The 17,430-nt window shown below is 38.2% G+C and overlaps 1 protein-coding gene across 3 annotated transcripts in view; it reads right to left on the bottom strand.

Moving 5' to 3' along the window:
* AOAH (acyloxyacyl hydrolase (neutrophil)) overlaps positions 1 to 17,430 on the bottom strand; it is a 220,309-nt gene that overhangs the window by 158,703 nt on the left and 44,176 nt on the right. For all 3 annotated transcript variants that reach the window (XM_012638764.1, XM_012638766.1, XM_012638767.1), the window contains exon 3: positions 9,499 to 9,565. In XM_012638764.1, coding sequence (XP_012494218.1) covers positions 9,499 to 9,565 — 67 coding nt within the window. The remainder of the gene's footprint in view (positions 1 to 9,498; positions 9,566 to 17,430) is intronic.

Genomic DNA, 17,430 nt, shown 5'->3' with positions numbered 1-17,430 from the left:
TACATATTTTATTAGATATATACATAAGTATTTCATTTCTGGGCATGCTCATCTAAAGGATCTTGTGCTTTTAATTTCAAATTCCACTTGTTCGCTGATGGTATATAGGAAAGTAATTCACTTTTGTATATTAACCTTGTATCCTGCAACCTTGCTATAATTGCTAATTAGTTACAGGAAATTTTTTGTTGATTCTTTTGAATTTTCCACATAGACGCTCATGTCATCTGTAAACAGAGACAGTTTTATTTTTTCCTTCCCAATCAGTATATATGTTACTTCCTCTTCTTGTCTTATTACATTAGGTAGGACTTCTAGTACAATGTTGAAAAGGGGTGGTAAGAGGGGCATCCTTATCTTGTTCCTAATATTAGTGGGTAAGTATCTAGTTTTCAGAATTATGTATGGTGTTAGTTGTACGTTTTTTGTAGATGTTCTTTATCAAGCTGAGAAAATTCCGCTCTATTTCTGGTTTACTGAGTTTTTTTTTTAAATCATGAGTGAGTGTTGCACTTTGTCAAATGATTTTTCTGCATCTATTATTATGATGATGTCATTTTTCTTCTTGAAGAAAAATCTTGAGACTGTTGATATGATGGATTACATTAATTGATTTTTTTTTATTTCAGCATATTATAGGGGTACAGATCTTTAGGTTAACATTAATTGATTTTTAATTCCTTTTTCTTTTCTAGAGACAAGGTCTCACTGTATCAACCAGGCTGGTCTCAAACTCCTGGCATCAAGTGATCCTCCCACCTCAACCTCCCTAGTAGCTGGGACTACAGGAATGAGCTACTACACCTGTCTGATTCTTGAATGTTAAACAAACCTTGTATACCTAGGATAAGTTCCACTGGTTGTGATGTACAATTATTTTTATACATTGTTGGATTTGATTTGCTAATATTTTGTTGAGGATTTTTATATCTGTATTCATGAGAGATATTGATCTGTAGTTTTCTTTTCTTGTAATTTTTTTTCTGGTTTTGGTATTAGGATCATGGTAGCCTCATAGAATTAGTTAGTAAGCATTGTCTTAGCTTCTGTCTTCTGAAAGAGATTATAGAGAATTGGTGTAATTTCTTCCACGAATATTTGGTAGAATCTACCCATAAACTCATCTATGCCTGGTATTCTCTGTTTAAGTAGATTATTAAATATTGATTCAATTTTTTAAATATATACAGGCCTATTCAGATTGTCTGTTTCTTCTTGTGTAATTTTTGGCAGTTTGTGTCTTCCAAGGAATTGGCTCATTTCATCTAGGTTATTAAATTTATGGTCATAGAGTTATTCTTAATATTTTTTGATTATTCTTTTAATGTTTGTGGGATCTATAGTGATGCTCTCTCTTTTATTTTTGATATCAGTCATTTGTGGTCCCTTTATTTTTTCTTAGTTATCCTAGCTAGAAACTTATCAATTTTATTAAATTTTCCAAGAATTAGCTTTTGATTGTATTGATTTTCTTTGTGGATTTCTTACTTTCAATTTCATTATTTTCTGCTCTAATTTTTATTGTTTCTCTTCTCTGCTTGCTTTGGATTTACTTTGCTCTTTTGTTTCTAGTTTCCTAAAATAGAAGCTTAGATGATTGATTTTAGATTTTTTTCTAGCATAGTCATTCAATGCTATAAATTTCCCTGTAAGCACTGCTTTCACTTGATCCCCCAAATATTGATAAGTTGTATTTTCAGTTTTATTTAGTTTAAGATATTTTAACTTGAGATTAAAATATTTCTTTTGTGGTTTCTTTTATGGCTTATGTGTTATTTAGAAGTGTGCTATTTAATCTCCATGTATTTTGGGATTTTCAGTTACCTTTATTTTATTGATATCTGGTTTAATACCATTGTGGTCTGAGAGCAGACATTGTATGACTCATATTCTTTTGAATTTGTTTAAGGTGTGTTTCATGTCTCAGACTGTAGTCTATCTTGGTGAATGTTCCATGTGAGCTTGAAACAAATGTATATTTTGCTGTTTTTGAATGAAGTAGTGTTTAGATGTCAGTTATAGCCAGTTGATTGATGGTGTTGTTGAGTTTTATTATAGTAGTACCCCCTTATTCACAGTTTTGTTTTCTGTGATTTCAGTTACCTGTGATTAACCATGGTCCAAAAATATTAAATGGAAAATTCCAGAAATAAACTATTCATAAGTTTTAAATTGTCTGCTATTCTGAGTAGCATGATGAAATCTTGTGCTGTCCCACTCCATCCCACCAGGGGTAAGAGTCATCCCTGTGTCCAGTGTTTCCATGGTGTATATGCTATCTGCTTGTGTTTGTCCCATAGTGGCCATCCTGGTTCTCAGATCAACTATGGAGGTATCACAGTGCTTATGTTCAAGTTACCCTTATTTTACTTAGTAATGGCCCCAAAGCACAAGAGTATTGTGCCTAATTTATAAATTAAACTTTTTAAAAGAAAATATTGTAGAAGAATAAGTTAAACTTTATTATAGGTAGGTAAGTACTTAAAAACACAGTATATATAGGGTTTGGTACTATCTGTTATTTCATGCTTCAACTGGGGGTCTTAGAACATATCCCCCACAGATGAGAGAGGAATATTGTATGTCTTTATTGATTTTCTGCCTGCTGGCTCTGCCCAATTCTGATAGAGAGGCGCTGAAGTTTCCAACTATAGTAGGGGACTCATCTATTCCTCCTTGCGGTTCCTTCATTTGTTGCCTCGCATATTTTGATGCTCTGTTTTTAGGTGCATACATGTTAAAAATTGTTGTCTTCTTAGGGAACTGACCCCTTTATTATTAAGTAATGCCCCCCTTCATCCATGATAACTTTCTTTGCTTAGAAGTCTGTTCTGTCTGAAATTAATATAGCTACTCTTGCTTTCTTTTGATAAATATTACCATGGTATATCTTTCTACATCTATTTACTTTTAATCTACATATGTCTCTATATTTAAAGTGGGTTCCTTATAGACAATGTATAGTTGACTCTTGTTTTTTGATACACTCTAACAATTTCTGTCTTTTAATTGGTGCACTGAAACCATTGACATTCAGAGTGATTATTGATATAGTCAGATTAATACCTAGCATATATGTTACTGTTTTCTATTTTTTGTCTTTGTTTTTGTTTTTATTTTATTTTATTTTTATTTCAGCATATTATGGGGATACAGATGTTTAGGTTACATATGTTGCCCTTGCCCCCCCGCCCCAAGTCCGAGTTTCAAATATGTCCATCCTTCGGGTGGTACACATTGCACTCTTTGTGTATGTGTTTTTTGTTTTGATTTTTATCTTGCACTCTTTTTCTGCCTTTTGTGGTTTTGACTGAATATCTTATATGAATCCATTTTCTCTTCTCTCTTAGCATATCAGTTGTACTTCTTTTTATTCCATTTCTAGTGGTCCCCCAAGAGTTTGCAATAAACATTTACAACTAAGCCCATTTTCAAATAACACTATACCACTTCCCATGTAGTGAGAGTATCATATAATAATAAAAGAATTCTTATTTTTCCTCCTGTCCCTTGTATCATTGCTATCATTCATTTCACTTACATATAAGCATATATATATATATATATATGCATACATAACCAAATGTTGCTACTATTATTTTAAACAAACTGTTTTTAGGTAAATTAAGAATAAGAACCATAAAAGTTTTTATTTTACCTTCAATGATTCTTTCTTTGATGTTCTTCCTTTTTTATGTAGATTCCAGTTTCTTACTATATTATTTTCTTTCTCTATAAAGAATCACTTTCTATGTTGCTTGCAAGGCAAGTCTATTGGCAATAAATTCTCTCAAATTTTGTTTGTCTAAGAAAGTCTTTATTTTTCCTCCACTTTTGAAGGATTATTTTACAGGGTAAAAAATTCTAGTATGGTGTTTTTTTCTCTCAACACTTTTAATAATTTGCTCCATTCTTTTCTCGATCACAAGAAGGAGAAGTCAGATGTAATTCCTGTCTTTGTTCCTGTAAAGGTAAATTTGTTTTCCCCCCTCTGGTGTACTCCAAGCTTCCTAGACTTGGGTTTAATGTTTGATGTCAATTCAGGGGAAATTTTCAGTCATCATTTCAGATATTTCTTATGTCCTTTTCTTCTCTTTATTCTATTCCTATTATGCGTAACTTATACCTTTCATAGTTGTCTCACAGTCCTTGGATATGCTGTTGTTTTTCTTTTTCAGTCTTTGTTCTCTTTGCTTTTCAGTTTTGGAGGTTTCTATTGATATGACCTCAAGCTCAGAGATTCTTTTCTTAACATTTCCAGTCTACCAATAAGCTCATCAAAAGCATTCTTCCTTTCTGTTACAGTGTTTTTGCTCTCTAGCATTTCCTTTCATAATTCACTGTTAGGACTCCCAGCTCCTACATTTCCCATCTGTTACTGCATACTGCCCACTTTATCCATTAGAGCTCTTAGCATATTAATCATAGTTGTTTTACATTCTCTTTCTGATTGTTATAAAATCCCTGCCATATCCACCATGTCCAGTTCTGATGCTTGCTCTTTCTCTTCAAACTAGAGTGTGCTTTTTTTTTTCTTGGCTTTAATATGCTTTGTAATTGTTTTCTTGATAGCCAGAGATGATGGATTGGGTAGAAGGAACTGCTGTAAATAGGCTGTCAGTAATGGGATGATGAGGGGTGTGTGTGTGAAACATTCTGTAGCCCTGTGATTAGGTCTCAGTCTTTCAGGGAGCCCGTGCCTCTGGACTGTGAACTTTACAAGTGTTTTTCAGTTTGTTTCTCCCCTCTTAGCTGGGACAGGACGGCTAGAATAGGCTAGATTAGGAATTTCCCTTCTCTCACGTGACAGGCTAGAGCTGGCAGGAGTTGGGTATTTTTCTTCTCTTAGGTCAGGTGGGCTCTGATAAAACCCCAACAGGTTAGGGGCCTACCCTGGTTACTAGTTTCTTCTGAGGGTCGAGCTTGTTAAGAACAGAATGTTCTGGTGTATTTCAAAATGGTTCTTTATCCGTTTCTTCCCACCTCATACCTCACCCCAACCCCCAGAAAAATGAGGAGTTTTTTCCCTCCAATAATTTCCAGTCAAACTCCTGGAGGTGAGACTCACAACTGTGTGGGCACGCACCCCTATGCCTGGGTCCCCTGGAAATTTTCACTCTCAGACTTGTCCACATGTAGCCCCCAGTGATTTGTCAATTTCAGTTCAGGTTTCCTCTCCTTGGTACTGGTTTCTGTGGCAATTTCTGCTCTGGTAAGTTGTGATTCTCTGTACCTACCCATTTCTCCCCAATTTGGGAAGCTGTGGTTTGCCCAGTGGTCTTTACTTCTCTTAAGGATGTAAGAAGTTTTGTTGATTTTCCAGTTTATTCAGCTTTTTACTTGCTGTTAGGACAGAGTGGCACCTTCCAGGCTCCGTAAGTTGAACCCACCACATTTTAATTGACTTCCTTGTACTACCTTTGCAGGCACAGAGGTGTACAGGAGTGAGGCATGCGGAGAGGGGAGGGCTTCAGCCATTCGGCATAGACAGCCAATTGAGAGTTTGAATTAGGATCATGGGAGAATAAAGTCAATGATAGTGATGATCCTTATTGTCATAAATCTCAAGAAGAGAGGAAGGATCCCCAGATGGCAGAGTAACAGAGCCTATAGCAGGGATGGGGGGACAGGGCCGTTTTCACTCAAAAGTACTTAAATTTAAACCTTTGACGTTACTTTCAAAGGAGGCTTTATATATTAATTATAGTCACAGAGATCTACCAACAGAATTGAAAAGTCTTCCTCATATAATTTAATACTTTAACCATTTCTCAACCACATTCTTTAAAGAGTACAGGGAATTTAATCATTTCTATAAATCTTGTAATTATCTTGTGAATAACACAATTACATTGCTCTGTATTTTTGATGCCCCCAAAGCTATTAATTACATTTAAAGTGTACCATAATTGTTATCAACTATGTTTTGCATTTTTCTTCTAAAAATGTTAAGTAGTTTAGTCCTCTCCCGATCTCTGAGAGCTCCTGGGCTTGGGACACAGAATTTGTGATTTAGAGGGAGATAAATAGATACCAGGAAGGAAGACAAGACAGAGACCAGAGTCAGGTTTGCTATGGCAACATAGAGAACAATGGAAGGCTGGACCAGACAGTGGGCAGGGGGGTGACCCACCACATGGTCACTGGCTAGGATTGGGCTGCTCCCTGAAGCAGCCCCTCCCTGCAAGACCCAGGTTCTTGGAGGAATGCCTGAGTTCTCAGGTATCCTACCTCCTTACATCATCCAGTGGTTCTGCCTGTGGGTAGGAAATATAATTGCTGCACAATTAGTCCATGAATTATTGAGAACTGACTGGTGTGAAATAATGAGGAGGGATGCCCTCTGGGTTAGGAAATACATTTAATCATGGAAGACTGACATTCAAGTAAAACTAAATCATGAGGTTGTCATTTCCAGGGCCTACATCAACCTAGAGCTGTATCTGATTGCTTAAAACAAGCTGTAAGAAGAACACGCCATATGAGGAGAAATTTCTGTCAGCTCACAGCTAATATGGATACTGGGAAATTATAAACAAACAAAGCAAATGGTGGACAGAACCATGCAGGGCGCATCATTCATAACATCTGTCTTTCTTCAAAGTAGCCCACCTCATGCTAGTGAGAATTAGTCATCTTGGGAAGAAAAGTATTACTCCTCCTGTCCCCACTGTGTACTCGGGGGTGGATCCCTCTTTCAGTGACTTGCGTGGCCCATTCTTTCTTCAGACCCATGCCCACTTGTCCCTTGTACAGCTGACATGTTGTACAGCTGCATCTTCCCTCTCTCTGATCCTGGTGTGTCACTGGCTCTCGCAGTCACCACTCCATAGCCATCTACAGAAGGGCAAGAGGCTTCCACATTAACACAGGCCACTTCTCTTTCACTCCCAGTGCATTGCTCTTGGGAGTTGCTCGCTGGCACCCCATTCGGGACATCTGTGCGTGCTGCCCCTTTTGGCTTCTGTGTCTGTTTTTAGCTTGCTCATCTGGCTCCCTGCTCTAGGCCCAGCAGGACTTCTCCAGCCAAGCTGACATCTCCCCCAATAGCACCTGGCTCCTATGAGGTATATAAATAGATTCACTGAATAGGCCAAAAGGTGTTTTTTTTTTCCGTTTTGATACTTTTAAATAATTTTCTTCAGAGCAGTCTAGTCATAGCTCATCTGTAGTCATCTTTTCTTTTTTTTTTTTTAAATAATTCATTAATTCAACAAACATCTACTGAAAGCTTTCTATGCTCAAGTATTGCACCTGGCCCTGGAGATAAAAAGCTCTCTCCTTTCTTCCCCCTTTCCTCTCAACTTTTCTTCCCTTCTTTCCTCCTTTCATAAACATATAGTCAGTATTTTGCTAAATTTCTGGTGATACAAAGGTGAATAACATGTAGTCCCAGCCTTCAAAAGCTTTTCATCTAGCTAGCAACAAAAAAGTAAATGTACAATTAAATTACAAACAGGTGTGGTAAGTGCCATGCCTGGGGTTTGCATAGGGTTTTAGGAGAATGTGTGTGTGCTTGAGCGTAAATGTGTGTGTCTCTGTGTGTGCACATGTTTGTGCGTGTATTCCTTTGTGTGGTGGGGGTGGGGCCTTAGCCTGGGAAGGGTCAGGAAAGCTTCCAAAGGAAGTGACCCTGGAGCTGAGGTCCAAAGAAGTAGGATTTGTCTGGGGGTAGAGGTTTTGGATTTGCCAAACACAGTGAACATCTCATGCAAATATCCTGAGGCAAAAACCCCCTGGTGTGTGTGGAGAACTGCAAGTGGTTTGAAGTATGTTGTGCTGTGGGGTAGCAAGGGATGAGTCCGGAAATGCCCTCAGGGCCGGTTTGGGAAGAGTCTTGTGCATGGGACTAGGAATCATACAAAGGGTGCAAAGACATTGAAGAATTTGATGTAAGGGAGTACCATAATTAGTTTTGCATTAGCGATAATGTAGATTATGGAATTGCAGGCCACTGGGCAAGTCCCCAGGCCTAGAGTCCAGTCAGGAGGCAGTGGCAATAATAGTGGTATCAGCCAAGAAAACAGGGTCCCTGCCTTCCAAACACTCACAGTCCGGAGCTCATGATAAATCATTTACCATAATAGAGTGAGGTCAATATTAACAGAGGCAGGTGTACAGGATGACAGATCTCTGATGTTCCTGGCCTGTATGATTTTTTTTTTTTTTTACCTTGGGACTCCTTGAGAAGATTTTATTTTATTTTATTTTTTTTGTTTATTATTCCAGGGTTTTGTGAGGGTACAAACATTGTAGTTACACTTTATGTCTTTGCCTCACCCAAATGCGGGTTAAAGGCATGCCCTTCCCTCCCTTTAGTGCTCCCCGTGTCCTTTAGTTGTAGATTTGCCCCCCCATCCCCCTAATCCCTAGAGAGTATTTCTGCCATGTGATCAACCTAGTGTTGATCAGTTAGTACCAATTTGATGGTGAGTACAAATGGATCCCGTTCTTCTGCTCTTGTGGTGCCCCACTTTGGATAATGGGCTTAAGTTTAATCCAGGAAAGTATAAGAGGTGCTAGATCACTGTCGTTTCTTATGATTAATATTCCATTATAAACATATACCAAATTTTGATAATCTACTCATGGATTGACGGGCACTTGGGTTGTTTCCACATTCTTGCAATAGTGAATTGTGCTGCCATAAACATTCGGGTGCAATGATTAATTATTTATGTATTTCATATATAATAAAACCATAGAAAAACTTCTATACATTTTTTATAGAAAGCAAGAGAAGGATGAATGAAGATGGAATTTAGGACGATGCTCACTTGGGTGGGGAAAAGCATGAGCATGAAAGGGAGGGACCCTAGGGCTAGATGAAGTTATTGTCAAGGTTCTAGACTTTGTTTTGGGTGGCGGGTTTGGGAGCTTGTTACATTATTCAAAGTAACTAAGTAAGGAAATAAGTGATAAATGTAAGATGGCCGTGCATGGATCGTTGATGGGAAGGTGCCGTGAACTGAGGAGTATGGTTTATCCAATCCAGTGCCCTGAGCTCCAAAAAGAGACAAGGTCAAAGCAGGCAGACAGAGGACAATAATGGCAAGGAGCTGGGGTGGAAAGGGGGAGAGAGCAGGAAACCTGCCAGTGGGATGGGAGAAGAGAAGACCCTGGAGAACAGGGCCTGGGACCAGGGAGGGAGAGCAGGGAAAAGGTGGGACCAGGCTGGGGGCTGGGACGAAGGCTCGATGGCCTGTGTTCAGCCAGTAGGATATAGTCGTTTTGTTGTTGGAATTGTTTGTGAAATTCCTTCCTCTTGGAGAGAAATTGAGCCAGATTGCTACACTGTAACCCAAGGGGAGCCTCTGCCCAGAGTGACAAAGGATCTCAATCAGTGTCAATTTTCCACTATTAACAAGAACTGGAAAAACAACTCAGGCCCTTCCCCGGTAAGTACATCAAACTGAAAACGAAGCTCCTGCCTACCAATTTTCTTGTTCCCGTCCGCCCCAGCAGCCGAGTCAGAGCTACACACCATGGCATACTCACAGCTTTACGATGTCTGGTCCAAACAAGTAAACCACTAAATCGCAGGTGGTCTTCAAGAACAGTTTTTCTAAGAAAAATAAAGAGGGCAAATAGAATATATCTTTATTATGACAAATTTAACACATGAGTTAACAATAATTATCTTTATTAGGAACTGAAGCTGAATGATTAATTTGTGATTAATTCAAGTATTTTACTTTAAGGATATGAGGGAAATATTACATTTAATGTATCCATTAAATATCATTTCTATTTTAGGTTTTTGTGAATGCCACTTTACTGTATGCTAAAGATAACCAGTTTATTATCAAAACACAGTTATATTTTTGGTTTTTGTTGTCTTTTTTTAACAGCAGGGAATATCTGAATGTTGGCTAAGATCTCATTTGTTGAAGCCGAAACAAACAGGACTTACATGAAAGTAAATAATTTGAAATGTAGCTCTGTTAGAAATATTCTTCTCTGGTGTTCAGTTGGGGGAGAAGACTTCACTTGGACTACTTAGTTTTTGTTGTTGTTACCCCAGAGATAAAAGATCAGCTGTTACAGGTGTTCCTGCGCTGCCATCTTCACCAAAGAACACAGATACACACAACACACACATACAATCACTGATGAAATAATCTCCCCTCACCCCTTATGAGAAAGTAAGAACATTTTGTGGGTTGATCCATCACACAATCAAACCTGTTAGTTCTCTGATCCTGTTTCTTCAGTTTGTGAGTCTATTGTGGAACCCTGGTAATTTAATTTTGGATCTAAGTATAGTTGCGGACAGATAAGCTGTCCAGGAAAGAGATGGAAAACCCTGTCTGAGGAGAATTTATCTTGTCATGATGCATCTTGAATGGGGACCCAGGCCTGGCGTAGAGGGTGGAGTGGTGAAACAACAGAATAAATATAGCGAACTCTCCCTGGCACTTCAATTTTACTAATGTTCAATAATATTAAATATTATTTTATATTAATATAGATAGGTTCATATGACTGTTTTATAATAAAGCATGAGACTTCAAACACATTGTGCACTTGAAATACGCAATTAAAACTGTATCTCCACATTATTACTGATTGTGCAGGAATATAAAAATTATAAGGGAATACTATGAACAGCCACATAACAATAAATTAGATAATTAAATGAAATGGAAAAATTCCTAGAAATACATGGAATGCCAAAAACTGACTGGGGAATGAATAGACAATTTTAGCAGACATAGAACAAGTAAAAGTATTGAATTAGTAACCAAAAACTTTTCATGAAGAAAAGTCCAGGACAGGATGGCTTCACCGGTAAACTCCCCCAATAAAGAAAACTACAGACCAAAATCTCTTATGAATATAGCCACAAAGATTCTTAACAAAATACAAGAAAATAAAATCTAGCAATATAGAAAAAGTTATACACCATGATCAAACAATATTCATCCCAGTAGTGCAAGATTGGTTTAACATCTGAAAATCACTGAAGTATACCACATCAATAGAATAAAAACAGATACTATATGATCATCCAATACATGTAGAAGATATCTGACAAAAATACAGCACCCTTTAATTATTAAAAACCCCACAAAACAAAAATAAAAAATAAGAATAAAAAGGAATTTCTTTAAACTGATAAAGGTTATCTACAAAACCCCACGACTAACATGATATTTAATGGTGAAAGATTAAACACTTCCCTCCTAAGATCAGGAAAAGACAAGAATATCTGCTCTCACCACTTCTATTCAACATTATACTGGAAGTTCTAGCCAGGAGAAGTAGGCAGGAATAAGAGTAAAAAGCGTCGAGATTGGATAGAAAGAAGTCAGCTATTTTGCAAATGATATGATCTCATATGTGGAAAATCCAAGTAATCCATCAAAAAGCCCTAAGAACCAATAAATGAGCTCATCATGGTTGCAGGATACAAGATCAATACGCAAAATCAATTGTATTTCTATATAGCAGAAATGAGAACTTAAAAAATGAAATTAAGAAAAAACAGTTCCAGGGAGAGTGGGGCAAGAGGGCTGATTTAGAGAAGTTGGTTGCCAGATCGTCTCAGAAAGAAAGAAAAGTTTTAGGTAAAAAAAACATAGCTCAGGTGCAATTCTGGGGGAAAAGTGCCAGAACCTACAAGAGATTCCACAGGAAAAAGTTACGGAGCAGAAGAAGAAGGAGCAAGATTTTGGCAGAGATCAACCCCCTGAAAAACTTGGAGTCCTGTGGAAAGGGTAAGTGGGGTTGTTTCTCCTTCCCTCACACCTCTGGTAGTCAGCAGGTTCCTGAGCTGCTGGAGAGCTTCTCTATCCTCATGAGCCCCAAACCTGCTGCTGCCAGTGAACTGGAAGCTTCTTGAAAACAAAGCACAGGGCTATCAGCCCCCTTGGGGTCGCCTCCTGTCACCACAGACCTGAGCTGAGATGGTAGGCCCCATATTGGTTCTCCACCCATTATATTCCTTTGTCCTCCCAAGGGAGCTTCAGTGCCTCAGTTTTCATGTCACCGGTTCCCACACAAACATTTCTCAACTCCTGCCCAGACTGTGGTAGCCACAGGGGCAGGTGGGTCCTGGGGGATCTGTGTGATCCCAGAGCTTGGACATTCTGGGCAGACTGCCTTCAAGAGAGAGGGACAAAGATGACCAGAGTGCCAGCTCTCTTCTATTCAGACTGTTTTCCTCCCCCATCTCTCCCCGACCCACTACTGCCAAGTGGCGTGGGTTCTTCAAGGGATGACTGAGCCAGGGTCCTCAGGAGTGGCTTCTTCCCCGCTGTTGGTTCATCCACTACACTGAGGCTTCCACAGAGAGTGGGACTCACAACTTTCTTCTTAAAGACCTGCAGCAGTACAAGAGGTGCTGAGACTTTGAGTTCTCTGCCTGACAGCCCTTCCTGGTGCTGCTCATCTGGCTGCTCCAGCAGAGTAGGGCACACTCCAAAGTGGAGAGACATTAAGCCTACTTGAGCACTCCACGGGCAACTCAGGACCAACGTGCTTCTCCCTCACACAGTCAGGGCTTGAACTTGGGGGACCAAGGGACAGCCTTCCAGGCTGGACCTTGTACCCCCAGGGTTCGATTGTGTTGTTGCTCGGGGGCACAGAGGGGAGATCTGTGAACTAATCTTGGGAGATGAGGGAGTCCATGTGGGCAGAACTGAACAGAGAGTGCAGTGTGGGTCCAAGCTGCAGCGCACTTGCAGAGCAAAGGAAAGCCGCACTTTCAGTTTAGGGCAGGATCCTGGGCAGAGAAGCTTCCTTGTGCCAACCTTTGTGAAGTTTGAATGCAGGCTCCTCTGACCCAACCCTGCTCAGCCTTGCTCCTCCATCCTCCTCTGCTATGGTGGAGAATAAGGAGTCCCCTGCGAGCTCCAGGGCCCCTCCCACCAACTGGGGCATTTGAGTGCTTCTACTGACGGACTAGAGCCAGTCACATGTCCCCCAAAACACCATTGCAGCTGATTCTTTCCTGCAAGCACCACCTACTGGCAGGGAGGACAACTTGTGCAGCCCATTACACCATTTGCCAATTCAATCATACAGGGTGTGGCTGACTCTTACCTACAAGCACCATGTACTGTCTCAGAGATTAAACTTGGTATCCCAATATACTTCACACAAGGCTCAGCAAAGAGAAAGGATTTCAAATACCTCCTTCTTTCCTTGTCAACAAGAGATAGGAAATCTGCTCACACAAAGTATACCATTACTATAGCCTTCAAATAATCAGCAATTGAGAAAACCACCACATTAAGGATAACCAAGATTCCATCCAGAACCTAGAATCCCATCAGAGTATCCATAAGGAAAGCCAAAGGTCCATACCCAACATATGCTACAGGCACACCCTTAAGAGAGAGGGGGAAAATAGCCCCATCTAATCAAATGAAGATCCAAAAGCAAGTTACAGCTGCTCCAGATGGGAAAGAATCAGTGTAAGAACTCCAGAAGTATGAAAAATCAGTGAAAGGACACCCCCAAAGGAACACACCAGTTCTCTAGCAATGGATCTCAACCAAAATGAAAAAACTGAAATAATGGATAAAGAATTCCAAATATGGACTGTAAGGAAGCTCAAAGACATCTAAGTGAAAATGGAAAACAAATTCAAAGAAACCAGAAAAATAATTCAGGAAGTGAATGAAAAATTTACTAAAGAGATAGATATATTAAAAAGAATCCAAAATGAACCTCAGGAAATAAAAATTTATTTAGGGAAGTACAAAACACAATGGAAAGTTTTAAGAATAGACTAGAATAAGCACAAGAAAGAATTTCAGAGCCTGAAGACAACTGTCTCAAATTAACCCAGTCAAAAATAAAGAAGAAAGGATCAAGAGGAATGAACAAAGTCTATGAGAAATATAGGATTACACAAAATGACCAAATATAAGAATTACAGGCATCCCTGAGGGTGAAGAAGAAAAAGCAAAAGGCCTGGAAAACCTATTTGAGGGAATAATTGAGGAAAACTTCTCTGGTCTTGTTAGAGATTTAGACATCCAGATACAAGAAGCTCAACGAATACCTGGGAGATTCACTGCAAAAAGAGAATCACCAAGGCATATAATTGTCAGACTGGCCAAAGTCAACATGAAGGAGGAACTCCTATGAGCTGTGAGGCAAAAACATCAAGTAACTTACAAAGGAAAAACCACCAAACTGACAGCAGATTTCTCAAGGGAAACTGTACAAGCCAGAAAGGAATGGGGTTCTATCTTTAGTTTCCTTAAACAGAACCTTGTATCCTGCTAAAATAAGTTTTATAAATGAAGGAAAAATGATGTCTTTCCCAGACATGCAAACACTAAGGGAATTTGTCACCACTAGACCTACCCTACAGGAAATGCTCAAAAGTGCACTGTACATGCAATAACACAATAGATACACACCAGTGTAAAAACACTGAAAAGTTATAGCTAACATCTCTTATAAAACAATAGCACAAGATGGAAAATAAAACAATAAGGTATCATCCAACACGTTGAATGGAACAGCATCCCAGATGTCAATACTAACACTCAACATAAACAGCCCGAATTCTCCACTTAAAAGATATAAACTGGCTGAATGGATGAAAAAACACAACCTAAGTATCTGCTGTCTTCAGGAAATACATCTCACCCACAAGGACTCACACAGACTCAAGGTGAAAGGATGGAAAAAATATTCCATGCAAACAGAAAACAAAAGTTAACAGGTATAGTCATTCTCATATCAGATAAAATAGGTTTTAAATCAACAATGGTAAAAAAGAATACAAAGATGTCATTACATAATAGTAATAGGAGCAATTCAACAAGAAGAGATAACAATTCTGAATATATATGCACCTAACACAGGAGCTCCCAGTTTAATAGAGCAAATTCTTCTAGATCTAAGCAAAGAAATAAACAGTAGCATCATAATAGTCAGGGACTTCAACACCTCACTGACAGAGACGGACAGATCATCAAAGCAGAAAATGAATAAAGAAACATTGGACTTAAACAGGATTCTAGAACAAATGGACATTACAGAACATTCTACCCTAAAACTGCTGAATATATATTTTAGAATCAGCACATGGAACATTTTCCAAGATTGATCATATTTTATTCCACAAAACAAGTCTCAGAAAATTCAAAACCATTAAAATCATACCATGTATCTTCTCAGACCAGAGTGGAATAAAATTAGAAGTCATTTCCAAGGCAAACAGTCAAATACACAGAAAATTATCACAATTAAATAACCTACTGCTGAGTGATCCTTGAGTCAATTATGAAATTAAGATGGAAATCAATAGAGTCCTCAAACTAAATGACAAATGGGACACAGCTTTCAAAATCTATGGGACACAGCAAAAGCAGTCCTAAGGGAAAAGTTGATAGGCTTAAATGCCTACATCAAGATCACAAATTAACAATATAATGTTATAGCCCAAGGAACTAGAAAAAGAACAAACCAAATCAAAAGCCAGTGGAAGAAAAGAAATAACAAAGCTCAGAGCAAACTAAACAAAATAGAAAAAAAATACAAAGGATCAATGAAACAAAAAGTTGATTGTTTGAAAAGATAAAAAAATTTATAGACCACTAGCCAGATTAACCAGAAATAGAAGAGAAACTCAAATAACCTCAATCAGAAATGAAAAAGGAGACATTACAACTGATACCACAGAAATACAAAATATCATGAATACTATGAAAACCTCTATGCAAACAAACTACAAAACCTAGAGGAAATGAATAAATTCTTAGAAACACACAACCTCCCAAGCCTAAATCAGGAAGAAATAGAAAACTTGAGCAGAACAACAATAAGCAGTGAGATTGAAGCAGTAATAAAAATATCTCCCAACTACAAAAAGCCCCGGACCAGATGGATTCACAGTCAAATTCTACCAGACCTACAAAGAAGAAGTCAACAGTACATCAAGAAGAATTCAACAGTACATCAAAAAGATAATCCACTATGGTCAAGTGGGTTTCATCCCAGGAATGCAAGGATGGTTCGACATACACAAATCAATGAACGTGATTCACCACATAAACAGAAACAAAAGCAAATACCATATAATCATCTCAATACATACAGAAAAATCATGTGACAAAATCCAGCACCCATCCATGATAAAAACCTTTAACAAACTAGGTATAGAAGGGACATACCTCAAAATTATAAAAGCCATATATGACAAACCCACAGAGAACATCATACTGAATGAGAAAAAGTTGAAAGCATCCCTCCTAAGAACTGGAATAAGACAAATATGCCCATTGTCATCACTTCTATTCAACACTGCATTGGAAGTCCTAGCCAGAGCAATTAGGTAAGAGAAAAAAAAAAGTAAATAGCAACAAAATCAGGAAAGAGGACATCAAACTAACCCTGTTTGCTGATCTTGTATCTAGAAAACCCTAAAAGCTGCAGCAAAACACTTCTGAAATTCATAAATAAATTCAGCAAAGTCTCAGATTACAAAATCAGTGTATATAAATCAGTAGCATTTCTATATACTAATAATATTCAAGTGGAGAGTCAAATCAAAACCTCAACACCATTGAAAATAGCTACAAATAAAATAAAATACCTAGGAATATACTTAACAAACAAGGTTAAAGATCTCTACAAGGAGAACCATAAAACATTGATGAAAGGAATCGCAGATGACACAAACAAGTGGAAAAACATCCCCTGCTCATGGATTGGTAGAATCAACATTGTTAAAATGTCCATACCACCCAAAGTGATTTACAGATTGAGTGCGATCCCCATAAAAATACCAGCAGCACATTACACAGAACTAGAAAAAGTAATCCTAAGCTTCATTTGGAACAACAACAACAAAAAACCCCAAATAGTAAAAGCAATTTAAGTAAAAAGATAAGTATGGAGGCATCACATTATCTGACTTTAAATTATACTACAAGGTTACAGTAACCAAACTAGCAGGGTACTCGTATAAAAGTAGAGACATAGCCCAATGGAACAGAATAGAGAACTCAGAAATAAAACCATCTACCTCCAACCAACTGATCTTTGACAAAGCCAACAACAACGTACCCTGGGGAAAGGAAACCCTATTCAATAAATAGTACTGGTAAAATTGGATTGCCACATGCAGAAGAGTGAAATAGAACCTCTATCCCTCACCATATACAAAAATTAATTCAAGATGGATTAAAGACTTAAATGTAAGGCATGATACCATAAAAATTCTAGAAGAAAACATAGAAAAAACTCCTTTAGACATCAGTCTAGGCAAAGAATTTATGACTAAGAACCCAAAGGCAAATGTAGCAACAACAAAAATAAATAAATGGGACTTAATTAATTTAAAAAGCTTCTGCATGGCAAAAGAAACAATCAACAGAGCAAACAGACAACCTACAGAATGGGAGGAGATATTCACAAACTATACATCCAACAAAGGACTGATATCCAGAATCTACAAATAAT

This window comes from Propithecus coquereli, unplaced genomic scaffold (genome assembly GCF_000956105.1).
Source record: "Propithecus coquereli isolate 6110/MARCELLA unplaced genomic scaffold, Pcoq_1.0 Scaffold134, whole genome shotgun sequence".
Taxonomy (NCBI): domain Eukaryota; kingdom Metazoa; phylum Chordata; class Mammalia; order Primates; family Indriidae; genus Propithecus; species Propithecus coquereli.
This window is presented reverse-complemented; position numbering and strand designations above follow the sequence as displayed.